This window comes from Parasteatoda tepidariorum, chromosome 3 (assembly GCF_982258835.1).
Source record: "Parasteatoda tepidariorum strain Cologne lab strain chromosome 3, Ptep-v5.0, whole genome shotgun sequence".
In the NCBI taxonomy this organism is placed as follows: Eukaryota; Metazoa; Arthropoda; class Arachnida; order Araneae; family Theridiidae; genus Parasteatoda; species Parasteatoda tepidariorum.
The window spans coordinates 112,736,391-112,752,861 of record NC_141757.1 but is presented as its reverse complement, the minus strand read 5'-3'; the positions used below and the strand labels follow the sequence as shown (position 1 = coordinate 112,752,861).

The following is a 16,471-nucleotide window of genomic DNA, read 5'->3' as shown; positions in this document are numbered from 1 at the left end:
TCTTCATCCTTATTGAAAGTGAATAAAATTATAAGGTTAAATTAAAGTGCCTAGTATGATCGCATAATAATAAAGTACTTTAATCACTTTCGAAATTGCCGACTATTGGAGTAATTTCATTAAAATCTATATTTCAATTGAAAATGAATAAAATAATAAGGTTAAAGTAAAGAATTTTAAATGTATTAATTGCTTTCTCAAATCCATTTTTTTCCAGATCTATTTTAATTTATTATTTGCGCAAAGGTATGGATTATTTAACGACTAATTTCTTATATTTATTTCAAATTAAAAATTATCACTTTCTTCTGATTAAACGTTTAATTGGGTAAAAAACAATTTAATAAAATCTGTCACATCCAAAAACGCAAACAAGTGAGGCATTTCTGTATTTAAATGTATAAAGTGCTTTCTTAGACCCGCTTCCTGAAATCTATTTCAATTCATTATTAGCATAACAATATAGATTTCTTAGTGAAGAATTTCTAATATGTATTTGGAATTCAAAAACTGACATTTTTTCCTTATCCGAAATGCTTAATATAGCAACAAAAGCAATAACAATTTTTGCAGTGTATTGCAATAAAAATACCTTTTATAAATTTTCCTTACACCTGAAATAAAACTTTCTAAATAATTTTCATAGAATCTTCATCCTAATAAAAGATCAATGAAAGGTTAAAGTAAAGCATTATAAATGTCTCAGCTTTCTTAGACCCGTTTTCCTCAGACCTATCTTGATTTATCATGATATCGATTTCGTCGTAAGGAATTTCTTATACTCATTTTGTACTGAAAAATGCATAGTTCAATTAAATCTTCATCCCATTTAAAAATGAGTAAAATGTTTTGAATTAAATATGAATTATATTTCGAAAAATTTTTTTGTTTTAACTCTGAACACTTTTTAAAACTTTTATTCAAGTGTAATCTCACTAATTTTGAGTCAAATAGATTTTTTTAAAAAAGAATTTATGACTTTTGTTTTGACGCTTGCAAAATAAGTTTTATCTTTCGTAATTAACACTGTTATTGGTACGTTATTCAAGAACTAAGATTTTGTACACGTTATTTAAGATCTAGGAGTAGGAACCGGTTACTTGATGACTGATATATCTTAACCGGAAATTTGAGCCAATGAAAAGGAAGAGGCGTATACTTCATGAACAGGAAAACTGGTTCTCTCCGCCAGAAACTTTCATCCTCGGTGATAAAACGAACTCGTCCCCATTTGCCATCATTCTGTTTATTCCCAAAAGCAAATGAAGAAAATTCATTTCAGGTAGATCGAATACATAGACGGAACAAGCGCCTATGGGAGTTAGAACACACCGACCGTTTCTGCTAGCAAGAGTACCGATCATGGATTTTAATTCAAGTTTAATAGGTTTGTATTTTATTTATATTTCTTTAAATTATAAATTGTATAATATGATAAAAAACATGAAGAAACAAACTGACATATTATTTAAAAAAAAACAAACAAAAAAACAAGCAGTTATATTAAATGGATGAAGTGTAGTAATTTCTTCTTTCCATAAATAGTGTTAACTCCTCCAATGGCTGAAATAACTAGTAAGTCTACAGAAGGTGAGAAAATTACTGTAATATACACTGGAACATACAAATACTTCAATTTCATTCAATTTAGTGAGTAAGAAGAATATGTAAATATGCACATGCAAAATTGTTAAGCTTCCTTATTGAACATGCTTAGGATTCTTTTAAAAAATAATCTAAAAGAAATGATACAATAGTGGTGGCAATTAATATTTGAGTGAGAAAAATACAAAAGCTATAGAAATCAAATGAATCACTCCTCCGGAAAACAAGACTGAAAATATAAAAACCGGTTTAATTGCCACGCGGAATCAAAAGGATGTTAACTGTTATTTACGCCTCAAAATTTTATCAAGTTAAATTAATAAAGAAAAATAGATTGTAATAAATAGAGTTAAAATCGTCTGCGCTTCCTCAGGCAATTAAACTGGTTTTGATGTTTTCATTCCCGATATTCTCTGTTGTTATTTGCTGGATTTCGATACGGGTTGTCTTTTTCATTGCTAGAAGATTAATCTATGCTCATTTTTTTAAAATTCAAACAAAATGACTGTTTACGATTCTAAAGCAATAAGAGAAACTCTTGGCATTGTTAAATTATCTCTTTTGTGATTAAGTATTCAAGAAGTTTTCATAGTAACTAATAAGTAAATGTAAAAAATGAGTGCGTGGATGAAGTATATCAGACGAATGGTAGCATTCGAAGGAAATAAATATTGATGAAATATTTATAATTGAAATGTAATTGAAGGAAGAAGTAAATAAAATTTTTTATTGATCTCGATGCTTTACTCGCACATAGAAAAGTTTTACGAATTAGCAAATCAGTTTAGATAATTGAACAAACTTTATTTGATTTTTAAGGTGATATATAAGTTCTTTTTAAAGGAATAATTACTTTAAACAAATGAAATTTGATTGATTACATAGTAAAATGTTATAAATTTACACGCTCTAATTTAGTTCAAATTTAAATTTTCAAAATAGTAACTGAATCAAGAAATAACTAGAAAATGGGCATGTTAAATAACATAATAAGACCATTTTGAAAAAATAAAAATAAATAATGCTGTTTTGGAGTCTTGAAATATATATATATATATATATATATATATATATATATATATATATATATATATATATATATATATATATATATATACCATATGTATTTTTTTGTGTGAGCGAGATAAAAACGTATAAGATGTAAAACTGAGTTTCTTGATTCATTATTCTTTTTTTCGGAAAGCATGTCGGCACGCATGGTAGACATTCCATCCCCTTCACTATAACAGTGGTCACTCAATTAGCATCATATCACCCAGCATAGAAGTAGGGGAGGTAAAAAGACGAGATTTGGATTTGAATTATCACAGAGTCGTAGGTGCACGCAAAAATTGCATGACTCTAACTATACGTCAGTAGGGATACGTAAAAAACTATCTCAATTAATAGTAGGCCATGATTAATATCATAACACGTCAATATCATAGTATTCCTACCACCACTGACGTCAATATGGTAACGAAACATATGTCATGTTGCTAACATTGATGTCTATATGCTAATAAAACCGTGATGATATCGCAGTTGAGATCAGCACATATATCAACGAATCATAATTACACCAGCATTGAGCTTATGCCAACTATAATAACAACAACACTGAAGTCATGAGTGTTACGCTAATCTCCAATTGCTTATAATATATAATAAATGTGATTAATAATTATCAAGTTCCTCAATTTATATTTATTATTACATTTATTATTTATAAGAAATATAACTGCTTATATATAATATATATAAATTGATCATAGTAATAAATGTGAATAATAATAATTAAGTTCCTGAATTTATATTTATTATTTTATTTATTTTCGTAAGAAAGTAAAATGTACAAAATTACAAAAATGAGTTTTAAAAATAATTTGATATTTTCAATTCTGAAAACTGAAAATCTATATTTCAAATAAAAATATATATATATATATATATATATATATATATATATATATATATATATACAATTTTCACTAATTTAATAAAATTAATTAAGACTGATGCCCAAATTTATAATATTTAATGTGTTCTTGAAATGTATTAATAAATAATGTATGTTTCGCAAGAATCTGATTTCATTATTAGAGAACTTTAAATAAACTTTAAGGCAGGAATTCAACTGCAAGTCTTAAGACACGCCATTTGTCTCAGTCGTGGTTGCCGGGAGAAAAGTGTTGCACCTCACTCCTCAACTATGCTTTTAAACATGTAAATTCTATAGCGGGCTTGTCACAATTTGAATCGATTCTTCTTGTCTAGTAATCTCAGAGATCAGTTCAAAAAAATAAATAAGTAAATAAATAAATAAATACTATTAATTTTTCAAACTTTTCAATCCAGGAAAATGTGGGTCAATTTTCTTTACCCATATTACTTTTTATAATGGATGGTGTTTTCAATAGGAATGTAAACAATAACAATCTCGAGCTCGGCACCTACTCTAGCTCCGGTTAAAAAGTTTGCAGCTGCTTACTACATGTTATTCTGATAGGCGATGTTTTCAAACGGATAATTTTGTTTTCAATAAAAGAAATAAATTAGATAATTTCTGAGCTCAAATCTGCCGTCTTTCATAAGATATTAATGTTATTATGTAATTCTGGGGAGTTTGGAGAGAAAATTTGTTTTAGTTATTCTGTTATTTATTATTAAAAAAGGTGACATGGTTGCTAGATTTTGAATATCTCGCTTTTTTGGCAGTCTTGATTTGGCCTCTTTCCATTTGTTTATTACAGTTTGTTCGTGTTGCAAGCTGTGCACCATCTTACGTTGGTGTTAACACTTTTAGTATTGTAAACACAAGTATTGTTAGCATTGTAAACATAAGTAATAAGTAATCAAATACATTGTTTGCAAGAATCTCAAAACACAATGATGCCAAATGGCTTTAAAATACAATTCAAACAGTAACCCGGAAATTTAGGCAGTCCCGAGCTTGCAGCGTTCCCTAGTGTAGAAAACATCATCCATATTGCCTTTGAAACTCAAGTCACTTTCTACCATTGAGTAAAGGAGGAAAGCAACTTTCTCCCTCAAGTTCATCCTCCAGGAGACGATTGTTGTCTCAAAGTGAGTAATCTTCTCAACAGGTGATCTCCCTCCCTCCGAAATATTTCTACTCTGTTCATCTCTTTTTGAAAATCTTTTTCTCTCATTGCCCTTTTGAAGAACTGATAAAAGGAGTGTTTTGAAAACCGATAGCCTACTTTTTATTTATAAGCTTGTAATTTATCATGAAAGTTATATTTGCTAATTATTCGCTCTTTCCATATAAATTTTATTTATTTAGAAATAATATTTTTCTTGTTTTTATTCATTTTGAGAGTAGAATTTATTTTTAAATATATTATTCCCTTTTTTTAGCTTTTTTTTCTTCTTATTTTTTAAAGATACTTCAGAATTAAAAAAATTAGCCTATGAATAGAGTGGGTTTAATTAAATCGATGCAATGACGTAAAAGTCTTCCAATATTCTATAAAGCATCACAAAATTACCATTTTCTTTCCCTTTTTTTTTTAACAAAAAAAGAATAAAAATATGTCGTACACTCATTTGTAGGCTTGAAAAAACATTTACGTTAAATATAAACTTTAAGTGTTGCAATTCTTCCATTCCATAAATAGCTTAAACTCTAATGGCTGGGATAGTTTGTTTTTCCTCAGTAAGGAAAAAAATAGCTAGTACACAAGAGCACACATCATTCAGCCAAGATCAAGCTCTTAGCTGTTTTTAGGGCTTTAATGTACATACACAGGAACATAAAAGTGTTATGAAATTTTTATTTAATTCAGTAAATGAAGAAAAATATGAAAATATACATATGTAGGGAGTTAAGCAATATAATCCTTTATTGAATATTTTTAAATTCTTTAAAAAAATGAAGTAAAAGAACATTAGTGGAGAAATTACTTTTTACGGAAGAAAAATACAAACGCTATCAAAATACAATGAATCACTGCTCTGGAAGGCAAGACTGAAAATTTTAAAACCAGTTTGATTGCCAGTGGAAATAGGAAGAATGCGAATTGTCGTTATTGTAAACACCACGATCTTTCATCATGATAAATTAAAAAATAAAAATAAGTTGTAATAAAAGAAAGTTGTGACAGCCAAGCTCCCTACAATCAACAATAACGTCAAATTATTATTTTTTTCCAATCAGATTTTTCGCACAGTTAGCAAACAAGAAAAGAAAGCTGCAAGCATAGATCTCATCTCGCGTTATAAATCTTATTTGAAATCTCGATGACTACTTTTCCATTTTCTTCAAGTATATTTGGAATATTAATTATCATTTGAATAATAAAATAAAAATGAAATTTAAAAAAATATTTATGAAAACAATAGTATCCACTGCTATTTTTCAATGTTATTAAGCAAAAGAAAAACAATATTTAATCAAAATCATACAGATATTTAATAACATTTTTTTATATATATGAAATATATTTTCATAATTAATACGATTTTAGTTCTTATGTATTTAAAAATATTCATAAATAAATTTAATTATGATAGTAAATAAAAAAGAGAGCATTTATTTATGAAGTAAAAGTAAAAGAGCGTTATTTTGTGTCTTGAATTTATTTTTAGTTTCATATTGAGTGCATAGTCTTAAGGTCTTAAGAATGAAATAAAATATTGAAATAGTCAATTTCTTGAAATATGTTACAACTTAAAAAAATATTATAATGCTAATTTTTCATGAGTTTCTAAAACTGAAAAAAATAGGATTGACACAATCCCAGTAGATGTCTCTGAAAATGTTAAATAACTTATCTCAATTTAAAAAGAGAAAATCGAAGGGCTTTTCTATTTTAAACATATATTCACTTAACGCGATGTACCCACTTTCCTTTACACCTGATCTTATGCTTCCGGAGACGAAATAACTGGATCATCGAAGCAGTTCGGTGTTAATTCCTGGGAAACTCAAAAAGAAGAAATAAATACAACATCTAACGATTCGCATGAATGCTTGCTGAGTGCAAGATAAACGTCTCTTTAGTCTAGAATAAAAATTCACAAATCATCAAAATATTAATATTCGAGGACTAATATTCGTGAATAATCAAAAGGTTTAATTCCGTGGTGATAATGGTTTTGAAATCGAAAGTGAATGCTATGATTAAAAACATTATGTAGAATACAAACTTAATATACTGTTTCGGTTTAAAAAGAGAAAGTCGAAAATGTTACAATAAATCAGAGATCGCAGAATCTGAAAGTAAAGCGTGCGCTTGTTAAAAATCTAATTTATGATTGTGTATTATCATAACAAATCTATCAGCAAATCGAAAAACTGGGTCAATTGATCGAAGAGTGTTGTATTTCTCTAACCGAAAATGACTCTCGAAAATTTAAATATTCTCCCAGTATATATGTTAATGATAATTGTGCATAATAATTCTAAGAGAAATTCTGTTCATGATAATGATTCTTGTATTAAAAGAGATAATTTCTTATTTAGTAATTAATAATTATGTAGATTTGATTTAACAGGGTAAACGAAAGATACCAATGAATAATAACAAGGAAAATGTTAATGTAAACAAAGAGTATTTGTTAATAATAATAATATTAGAGGTACACAAATTAAGAATAGTAGTTCCTTTTCGAAAGGTAAACAAATGAAATGTGTTGATCAATTTAATAAGTATTATACTATTCCCGAATTAAATCATGGATTAAAATATAAAGTAACTGCTTACGAGATTAATGGCGAAAAATGTAATTATATGAAATATCTTTTGAAAAATTATACAATTAATGATGTATTGTATAAAATAGAAGATCACTCTTATATGTTAGTGGTACTAAAGCTAATGAAAATGGAAGCTACTAATTATGTTAATAATTGTTTTGATTATACAAGGAGTAGCCCAAACCATGGGTTTTGGTTAAATGCCTGGTGAAAATGGTGGCCAACATCAGAATTCCACTTTTGACGCATATTTTGAACTGTTCATAGGACTTGAACTGAAAAGCTTTTACCCTGATCATCTTGAATTGTAGGCAAAATTTTTATTTTTTGAATTCTCAATATTTTTTGGTACTTGACAAACATTTGATGAAAAGCAATTTGGATAGAGTTAAAAATTTCCTTTAACGTTAACTGCATAAAAATAGAAATACATATCAAAAATCCAAAATATAATAACTGTTAACTATTTAGAAATCTTTCAAAAACTGTTAATTGCATAATTTTATGGGCTAAATATTGTGGGAAAAAATAATAGAGAATCTAAAATGCTGCACGTTTTATATCCTAAATTCTGATTTTGTGCCGGCCTTATATTTCATTTTAGCCAATTGCAAATGAAATAAATAATAGAAAAAAAAGCTGCTTTGAAGAAGCCTAGATAAAAAATCCAGGAGAAAAAAACATCAGAAAAACGATTTCACTACCTGTTGCATAAACCGTCTGATTCGATTAAGAGCGTTGAACACGAATTAAATATTTAGTTTAACGAATTAAAATAAAAATTTCTAAAAATTTAATTAATATATGAAGTTTCATTTGAAATTGACTGAAAGAAACTCTTAATACTTAACACTTTCTTAATCGTATTACAATTACTTAACTCGTTGAATGGCGCGTTAATTTTGCATGGCTTGACCGTCTTTCCAAAATGATTTTCGCGTGTTCTATATTGCATAAATTTCTTCAGACCATTTTAGTAACGATAATATTATTATATAATTATATATTATTAATATTATTATATAAAAGCATTAAAAATTTACTCGAATTATATACTTCTGATAATCTTGGCTTTGCCGGTTACCGGTGACCCCCGTGATGCTACGAACTAACTTAGTGCCAATCACCGGTGACCCATGTGGTTCTACGAACAAACTTAGTGCCGATCACCGGTGACCCCCAAGGCATTCAACATGTTAATATCATTATTGGTATCAATCGGCTCTCATATGTTATATATTTACAGAATGGAAAAATTATTTTAATTTAATACTATAATTAAACTAATAACTCGTTGAAAAAATATCATTTGTATATTTTGTTATCACAATAAAATATGTGTATTCATTCCGTTAAACAGTATGAAAGCTCCTTTTCGTAGACTTTAAATTAATCCTCATATGTAAATTAATTTTTAAAAAAAATTTAATAAGTAAATTACAATGAATTCTGGTTCATCCACCCGAAATAAATCGGTTGTTGAATTTATTTAATGACAAACAAGAAGCTTCCCCCTCCCCCCAGTGTTTTCTTTCCGATGCTTTGTCTTAATTCGTCCTTTTAAGTTAATTTTTCCACTTATTTTTTTTAAGTTTTTTTTATTTAAATTTTTTTTTAATCATGCAAGGAAGAAGCATTTTTCTCTTTTAGTAGATTATTAAATAAAATACTAGTTCTAATTTTACATTCAAAAATTATTTTGTTTAATGGTTTATTCGTAATAGAAATCTTCGTTTTATTTGTAAAAAAATCCCCATGTAGCTATTTCTGAACTAGAATAAATTAAATTAATCTTTAGAAAATGAAAAAAAAATATTTTCGCTAAATGAGTAGGCTGAAAGTAAACCATACTAACTGAAAAAAATAAGTGCAACTAATCATACATTAAATCATTTTTCCTGGAAAAATTGCTTCATTTTTTGACAAAACCTATAAGTCTCAGCAGCAGAAATGATGAAAATATAATTCTGTAAATGTTAAAAATACGATAAATAGACGAATAAATGATTAAAATAAAAACTACTCTTATTTTCGGCTATGTCGTTTTTCTTAATAAAGCGACATAGCAAAGCTACTATCTGACAACTACAAAATTAGTTTAACTAACAGCATCTGAAAACGAAAGAAATTATTTTTTGAATTGCATAATTTTCTTCATTATTTTAAAGAATGTAATTTTACATGGCAAAAAACAAAATTTGAGCGAAATCGGTCAAATAGTGCTTGAAAAATTGAATTGTAAAAATATGCTTCTTTAAAATTCCATGGAAATTACATTTATAATTTGCCATGTAAAATTAAATTTTTTAAAATGATGTAAAAAATAACATACCTCACAATTCAAAATTTTCCAATTATATTTATGTAAAATAATAAAAAATAATGCATATTCATAAAAAGCAAGTTTTTGAATAGAATTATATTTATGTAAACGAATTTTATAATTCTATGCAAAAATATTAAAAAATCATTAAAAGACCTCGAGATACATGGCGAAATTTTAAAAAAATGAAATTAGCATTAAGGGCACCAAACATCCAAACACTGAACCCTTCTCCCGACCAAACTATTTAGACCATATTTGCCAGATTGCGGTTACTCCCTATATTTTGATTCTTCGATATCCGAATCCGTCGAAAAAATATATATTTATTCCGAAAAAGTATGTTTATGAGTCTGATTTTGTCACTTAATATATCGTTACATAATATATCACATTACTTAATTAGCATCTTTGAAGTCACCCATTAAGATTGAGTCTTAGAACGTGAAGGAAAATCCAATAATTAGTTCAAAGGTTTTTCTGGAGGGTTCATTTTTTATTTTGAGTACTGTACATTTCTTTTCCCCAGAATATTCTACTTACAGTTATGGGGTTCTGAAAAAAAAATTTCGTTTCCCCCCCCCACCAGAAAACTTCTCAATTAAGACGTATAATCCTCACAAATTTCGAAGGCTGATATGGGAATGTGGTTCACAATATCATCAAAACATAAATGATAGTTCTATATAAAATTAATTATCATGATTTCAAGAATATATCAACATAGAAGTTTTAATGTTAGTCCCCTTAAGGGATTACTTCACCTTTTTTGACAACAAATTTTAACGTTTACTTCAAAATAAATCTCAGATTCTTATAATTGCAAAACATTTTTATACGCCATTCGAGCAACTTTTCCTAAAAAGTGCAAATATTTAGTCAAAACTACCACTCCTCCAATCATCCAGTATTTTAATACTTAGTACCAAAATCCAAAACGAAGTGGTCTGCAATGACTGTTTTTAATATGTCCTATTGGCTCAAAAATGAAAAAAAAAAAAAAAAAAAAAAAGCTAAATACATTGAAGGTTACAAATTAACATTTTACAGAGGAATAGATAAAAACGTCTTCGAAATCTGACAAATGTGGATTCAGGAAGGAGTATGTATTAATCAGCAATGCCTGTTTAATTAGGAGAAAGGGGAAAAAAAAGAGTTGAAAGACCCTTACTTAATACCTCCTCTAAGGAAAGACCATTATTAGTAATAACTTCATGTTTTTACCTGTTTTGAAGGTTGTTACATCCATAGAGTTGAAATAGTCTATGGTTACATCCATAGAGTTGAAATAGTCTATGGTTACATCCACCGTCCTTTATATTAATTAGCGATTTCGTTAGTCCCTTGTCTTATTCAGTTGCAACCGCCCTTATAATTTTTTAGCATTGGTTTCTGAAATGGATTTTAAAGATATAGATTCAGGGTAGCATCCTTTTATATTGTTTTCTTATCTTAAAATATTTTTTATGTTGATTTAAATACTTTTAAAATATATTTTTCCCCCAGATAATTTCTTTCTATAGATTGGTGAAAATTTTAAAAAGTAAATATTGTAAATGTTTTTTTTTCGAATTCATTTACACCAATTGAGTGCCCTTAAAACATTTACAAGCAACGTTTTTTAATATTAAAAATTATACAGAGTGTACATTTTTTAAAAGTTAAGAACCTGAAATTATTCGCTAAAATTTCGCCTACGATTAATCATCAGTTTGGCGTGTTAGACTTGAACGGAATTTTTTTATTCTTTAAGTAATTCGAAATTCGTAAAAATTTAAGTAATTCGTAAAAATTCTTTAAGAAATTCGTAAATACGAATGACAGGTATGACCATGAATTTTCACAGCCCTTGTCACAGTAATCTTACAATATGCCATAAATTCAAAATGATAGGGTATTCGTTGTGCAACGTAGTTTGGGAAAAACAAAGTAATTAAAGCACAAATTAAGTACAGAAATTACTTTATTCACATTGTTTTTCTCCTACTATGCCATAATATTAGTATTTTTTAAAATATTTTTTAATTAATACCATTATTAAGGGCGTTTTCGAATGATTTTTACCGATTTGAATAATTATATATTCATAAAATTGAAAGTTAAGTTCCAAAATGTCATTTTCCTAGCACTTGAATGCCAGTTAAGTGACAAAAAGTAAAAATAGTTTTGTTTTTGGTTGGTAAACTTTCCCCAAATAATCATTTTGTTAGAAAAAAAAATGCATAAAAAATTAAATAATGAAAAAATTAAAAGATAGAAATAGGCTAAGAACAGTTTTAAATCTGTCATTGGATCACTTGAATACTCTAACTTAGAAACTGATCTATTTCATCAGCAATTTTGAAAGCAAAACAGCTTTGTCATTTGTTTAAAAAAAATGAGAATAATTTAAAATTTTATTTTCTCCTCTTTAATTTGGTAGCTACAACCAATTATAAAGTAGAAAAATTGGCAGCGTTATATTAGGAGAGGAGGTTGTGCTTTGTACTGAGAAAGATTTTATTTTAAGTGCGAGTATGCCCCCTGATGATGAAGAAACTTCATTCATTTTTAAAGATGAGCATATTTCCCTGCATTTTATTTAAAATGTAGAGAAAAATCTCATATCTCAGTTTCGGTTCAGCGACTTTCATTAAAATTGTTATACTGGATCTCATATTTAAGTAAAATTAAGTACAAGTGTTTATTATTAAGTATAGTTTTTTTTTTCTCTATTGATATATGCAGTGAGGTCATCGAGCTGCTATCACGGATCTACTAATCCTTTTGATTCTAAACTTATTTATCATTTTTTTGGCATCAGAAGTTTAACAAATTTCTATTTCAAATAACTCTTACGTCTGTAAACTACACCTCTTCCTGTATGGGATTAATTAGACTCATTTAGAACTTAAATGAAATATTCTGAAGATTTTCATTGTCCTTTTTTTCTGTCAAAGTATCAAAAATTCTTCGAATTATCTATACATCATGACATTCATGTTGTCTTTAATTATTTCAATGGCTACATTTTGAATTATAATAAAGGAAGAAAAAAAAAACATAGCGTGAGAAATTGAGGGGAATCAGTTATTATGAATTTTTCAATTTGATGGAAGGCTGTAATCCTACGTCGAAGTGATATTCCCTAGCTCTTCACTCACACACGAGGCACTTCAAACTCAGTCCTTTTATATTGATCTCCTGCACAAGTACTAAATGACATGTTTTTTTGAAGTTCACTCTCTTTGAAAAGGACCCCTCAGAGTGGGGATCGAGAAAACGTTTTGTGTACTCTTTACATATTTTGAGCTTACAACCATTTCACACGCTTTACACCTGATTTTTTCTTTGAAAGTTATAAGTAGACGTAGTTTGAAGTAGACGATATATATATATATATAATTCTAAATCCCTTTGGGCGATAGAGGAAGTATGGAGCATATGTTCTACATAGTGTAATATAATAAAGCCATTTTAAATAACATTTCATTTGAATAATGCTGCAACTAAACTTACATCCTTTTTTCTGACTAAATATAGTTTTAATGAAAATTTTCGGGAGAGAGGGAAAAATATACAACGGAAAACCTTCAACATTTTAACAGGCGGCTTTAGAACTTACCTACAACCGCCATTGGGGGACGAGTTGACCCTCATATGATTTTATATTTGATTAACTGAGATGATAAAATTGAGAAATTTAAAGGGTGAGTTGAAAACACATTCAAGCTTCATTCTACAATTAGACAGTTTTTGCAATTTCTAATCCTACCTTCATCAGTAATAATTTGTCAGATTTAGATAGCATTTTTGTTTATTTCTTTCTTAATTTTTAATGTGTGATAATAAATATGGTTTTTTGACAAATTTATAAAATGCTCATATCAACATCTATTTAAAATTATTTTTCAGCATAATAGTCAGAAAATGTAATATCCACACGATACAAATAGTTTAATAACATCTCAAATTATTTTTCAACATAATGGTCAGAAAATGTAACATCTAAGCGATACAAATAGTTTTTACCAACGTCTGAAATTATTTTTCAATATAATAGTCAGAAGATGTAATATGCACACGATGCAAATAGTTTTAACCAACGTCTCAAATTATTTTTCAACATGGTCTCAAATTATTTTTCTACATAATAGTCAGAAAATGTAATATCCACACGATGCAAATAGTTTAATAACATCTCAAATTATTTTTCAGCATAATGGTCTGAAAATGTAACATCCAAACGATACAAATAGTTTTTACCAACGTCTCAAATTATTTTTCAATATAATAGTCAGAAGATGTAATATACACACGATGCAAATAGTTTTAACCAACGTCTCAAATTATTTTTCAACATGGTCTTAAATTATTTTTCAACATAATGGTCAGAAAATGTAACATCCAAACGATACAAATAGTTTTTACCAACGTCTCAAATTATTTTTCAACGTAATAGTCAGAAAATGTAATATCCGCACGATACAAATAGTTTTTACCAAGCGTCTCAAATTATTTTTGAACATAATAGTCAGTAGATGTAATATACACACGATGCAAATAGTTTCAACCAACGTCTCAAATTATTTTTCAACATAATAGCCTGAAAATGTAATACACACGTTACAAATAGTTTCCCTACGACTCAAACTGTCATTTGTATACTTGCTAAACATCCATTCTTCTTTTGGTGTGAAAAATAGAATAATTTAATCAAAATCAGTTCTTAACAACACAACAAAATCATACGCAAAACTGATAGACAAATGCCGACACATTTAATTATGTTAAAGTAATTCCAATGTCTTTTTTTATTTATTACTATTCGTTGCTCTTTCCGATGAACTAACTTTATTAGCTCAAAACGTTTTTAGTAGCTTATTCTTAAATGAAAATATAAGATTGACTGTATGTAATAACATTTGGCTTATTGGTATTTCTCGACGCCAACTCATGATACTTTAAATTTACCACAATTAAGCTATTTTTTCCCGCACTTAAATCTTCGAAGGACCATAACAACATCTATAATAAAAAAAAGCAAGTATTGGTGCAATTTTAATGAGCACCAAAATTCTTCATAAAATACTCTGATCCTATGCTTGATATGTAATAAAACTGTGCCAATTACCATAATACCAGCTGAGCATATTGCTAAAAATTTAGCATCATTCCTATCAATAATGGCATGATAGTATTTTTTTACGTTTCTCCAACACTAATTAGTTCCCTTTTTCCATCAACTTTACAATAAGTTTCCAGCTTTTTTTATTTCAATTAGCACTTATTACCAAAATAATTAGAGTGATTAATGAATTAAGACCTTTCTTCATTAATTTGGTTTTTTAGAACAATAACTCATTTTTTTATTTCAATTAGTGCCGATTTCTAAAATTAATTAAGCATTAGTGGATGTGAAAATATCATGGAGGGATTTTGTGTTTCTGTTAAACAAATTATTACCATTACTTTATATAATTTTGCTTAAAGCTTATTATTATTAAATATTTTTATTCCTAACCCAAATTATTTTAGCATTATTAGCGTCAAAAATGGTTTGGTGACTGGTATTGGAAAATCATGGAAAATCATTTATTATTTTTTTCTTAATGAATTAGTACAATTTCTCCATTTTTTTAAATTTTTATTTTTAACTACATGACTTAGTTTTTTGATTCCAGTAGTATCCAACACCCATATTTGCGAATAATCATAGACGTTAATAATAGTTCGGTAATTTTTTACATTCATCTTTAGCGAATACGTATTTTTCTCCATCGAATTTGCAATTTTATAATATCGCTAATTTTTTTTTTTTGAATTTGTACCTATTACCAAAAGTAATTAAGCATATTTGGTGTCAAACATGATCTGGCGATTTTTGACTTGTTTCCTAATTGAATATAGTATCATTTCTAAATTAATTTTGCCCTTTAGTTAAAGATTTTTTTTTATTTCGAGTCTTTCGTATTACCAAAATTTACCAAGCATCATTGGTGTCAATAATTATACAGCGGTTTTATCTGTTTTTCTTTACGAATTAATAAAATTTCTTATTTTAATTGTCGTTAATTTTAAATTATTTACTTTTATAGAAACACGTTTTAAATTCTTAACAAAACAAAACTTATATTTGGATTGCTTTAGATTTAGTAACGCATTCCACCTATGCTACCACGTTCATGTTGACCATTCAGTTTATCTGGCATTATCTGACAAATAAAAAAAAATTAAATGTTGAAAATAGTGCAATAAACTCCTGAGATCTATAAGTTAGCAAACATACCTGATTGCTGTTGGCAGTTCATTTTTTTTTTAAGAATTTTGATTTCTAAGCCAATAAAAAATAAATTTTATAAACATTTCTTATTAACAATCAAATTGAAATTTCTCAGCAGAAGACTAATATTTCCCCTTTCATCCACTGTCCAAAGATCAGGACTCTTGCGTGAGTTAAAAGAGAAACTCACACACAAACTCTTCATTTTATTATGTATACACGCACATCATTTTCTGAAAACTTTTCTTTTTTCTTTAAAAGAAAAAAGCAAGTACCAAAATTTCGAAATTTTTTCTATAGATACTTTTATACTATTTATAATAAAAAACTATAATAAATCAGTAGGGGAAAATTGAGCGTTCAACCCCACTTTTTTTACTATGGGATGAGCGTTCAACCCCACTTTGGGTCGATGTCCTCTTTTACTCTAGTTCTATGGGATGAGCGTTCAACCCCACTTCGGATCGATGACCTCTTGTCTATAGGATGAGAGCTATACCCCACTTCCTCAGTATGGATAAGAGTTCTACCCCACTGATAAGCTCTGAGTAGGGATGAC

At 27.8% G+C, this 16,471-nt stretch overlaps 1 protein-coding gene across 1 annotated transcript in view; it reads left to right on the top strand.

The window, feature by feature from the left end:
- Nucleotides 1–1,180: 1,180 nt before the first annotated feature.
- The window catches only part of LOC107447434 (uncharacterized), a 161,687-nt gene continuing 146,396 nt past the window's right edge, over nt 1,181–16,471 (top strand). Inside the window, exon 1 of the mRNA XM_016062352.4 lies at nt 1,181–1,387. Within this exon, the coding sequence (XP_015917838.1) occupies nt 1,315–1,387 (73 nt within the window). The 5' untranslated portion in view covers nt 1,181–1,314. The remainder of the gene's footprint in view (nt 1,388–16,471) is intronic.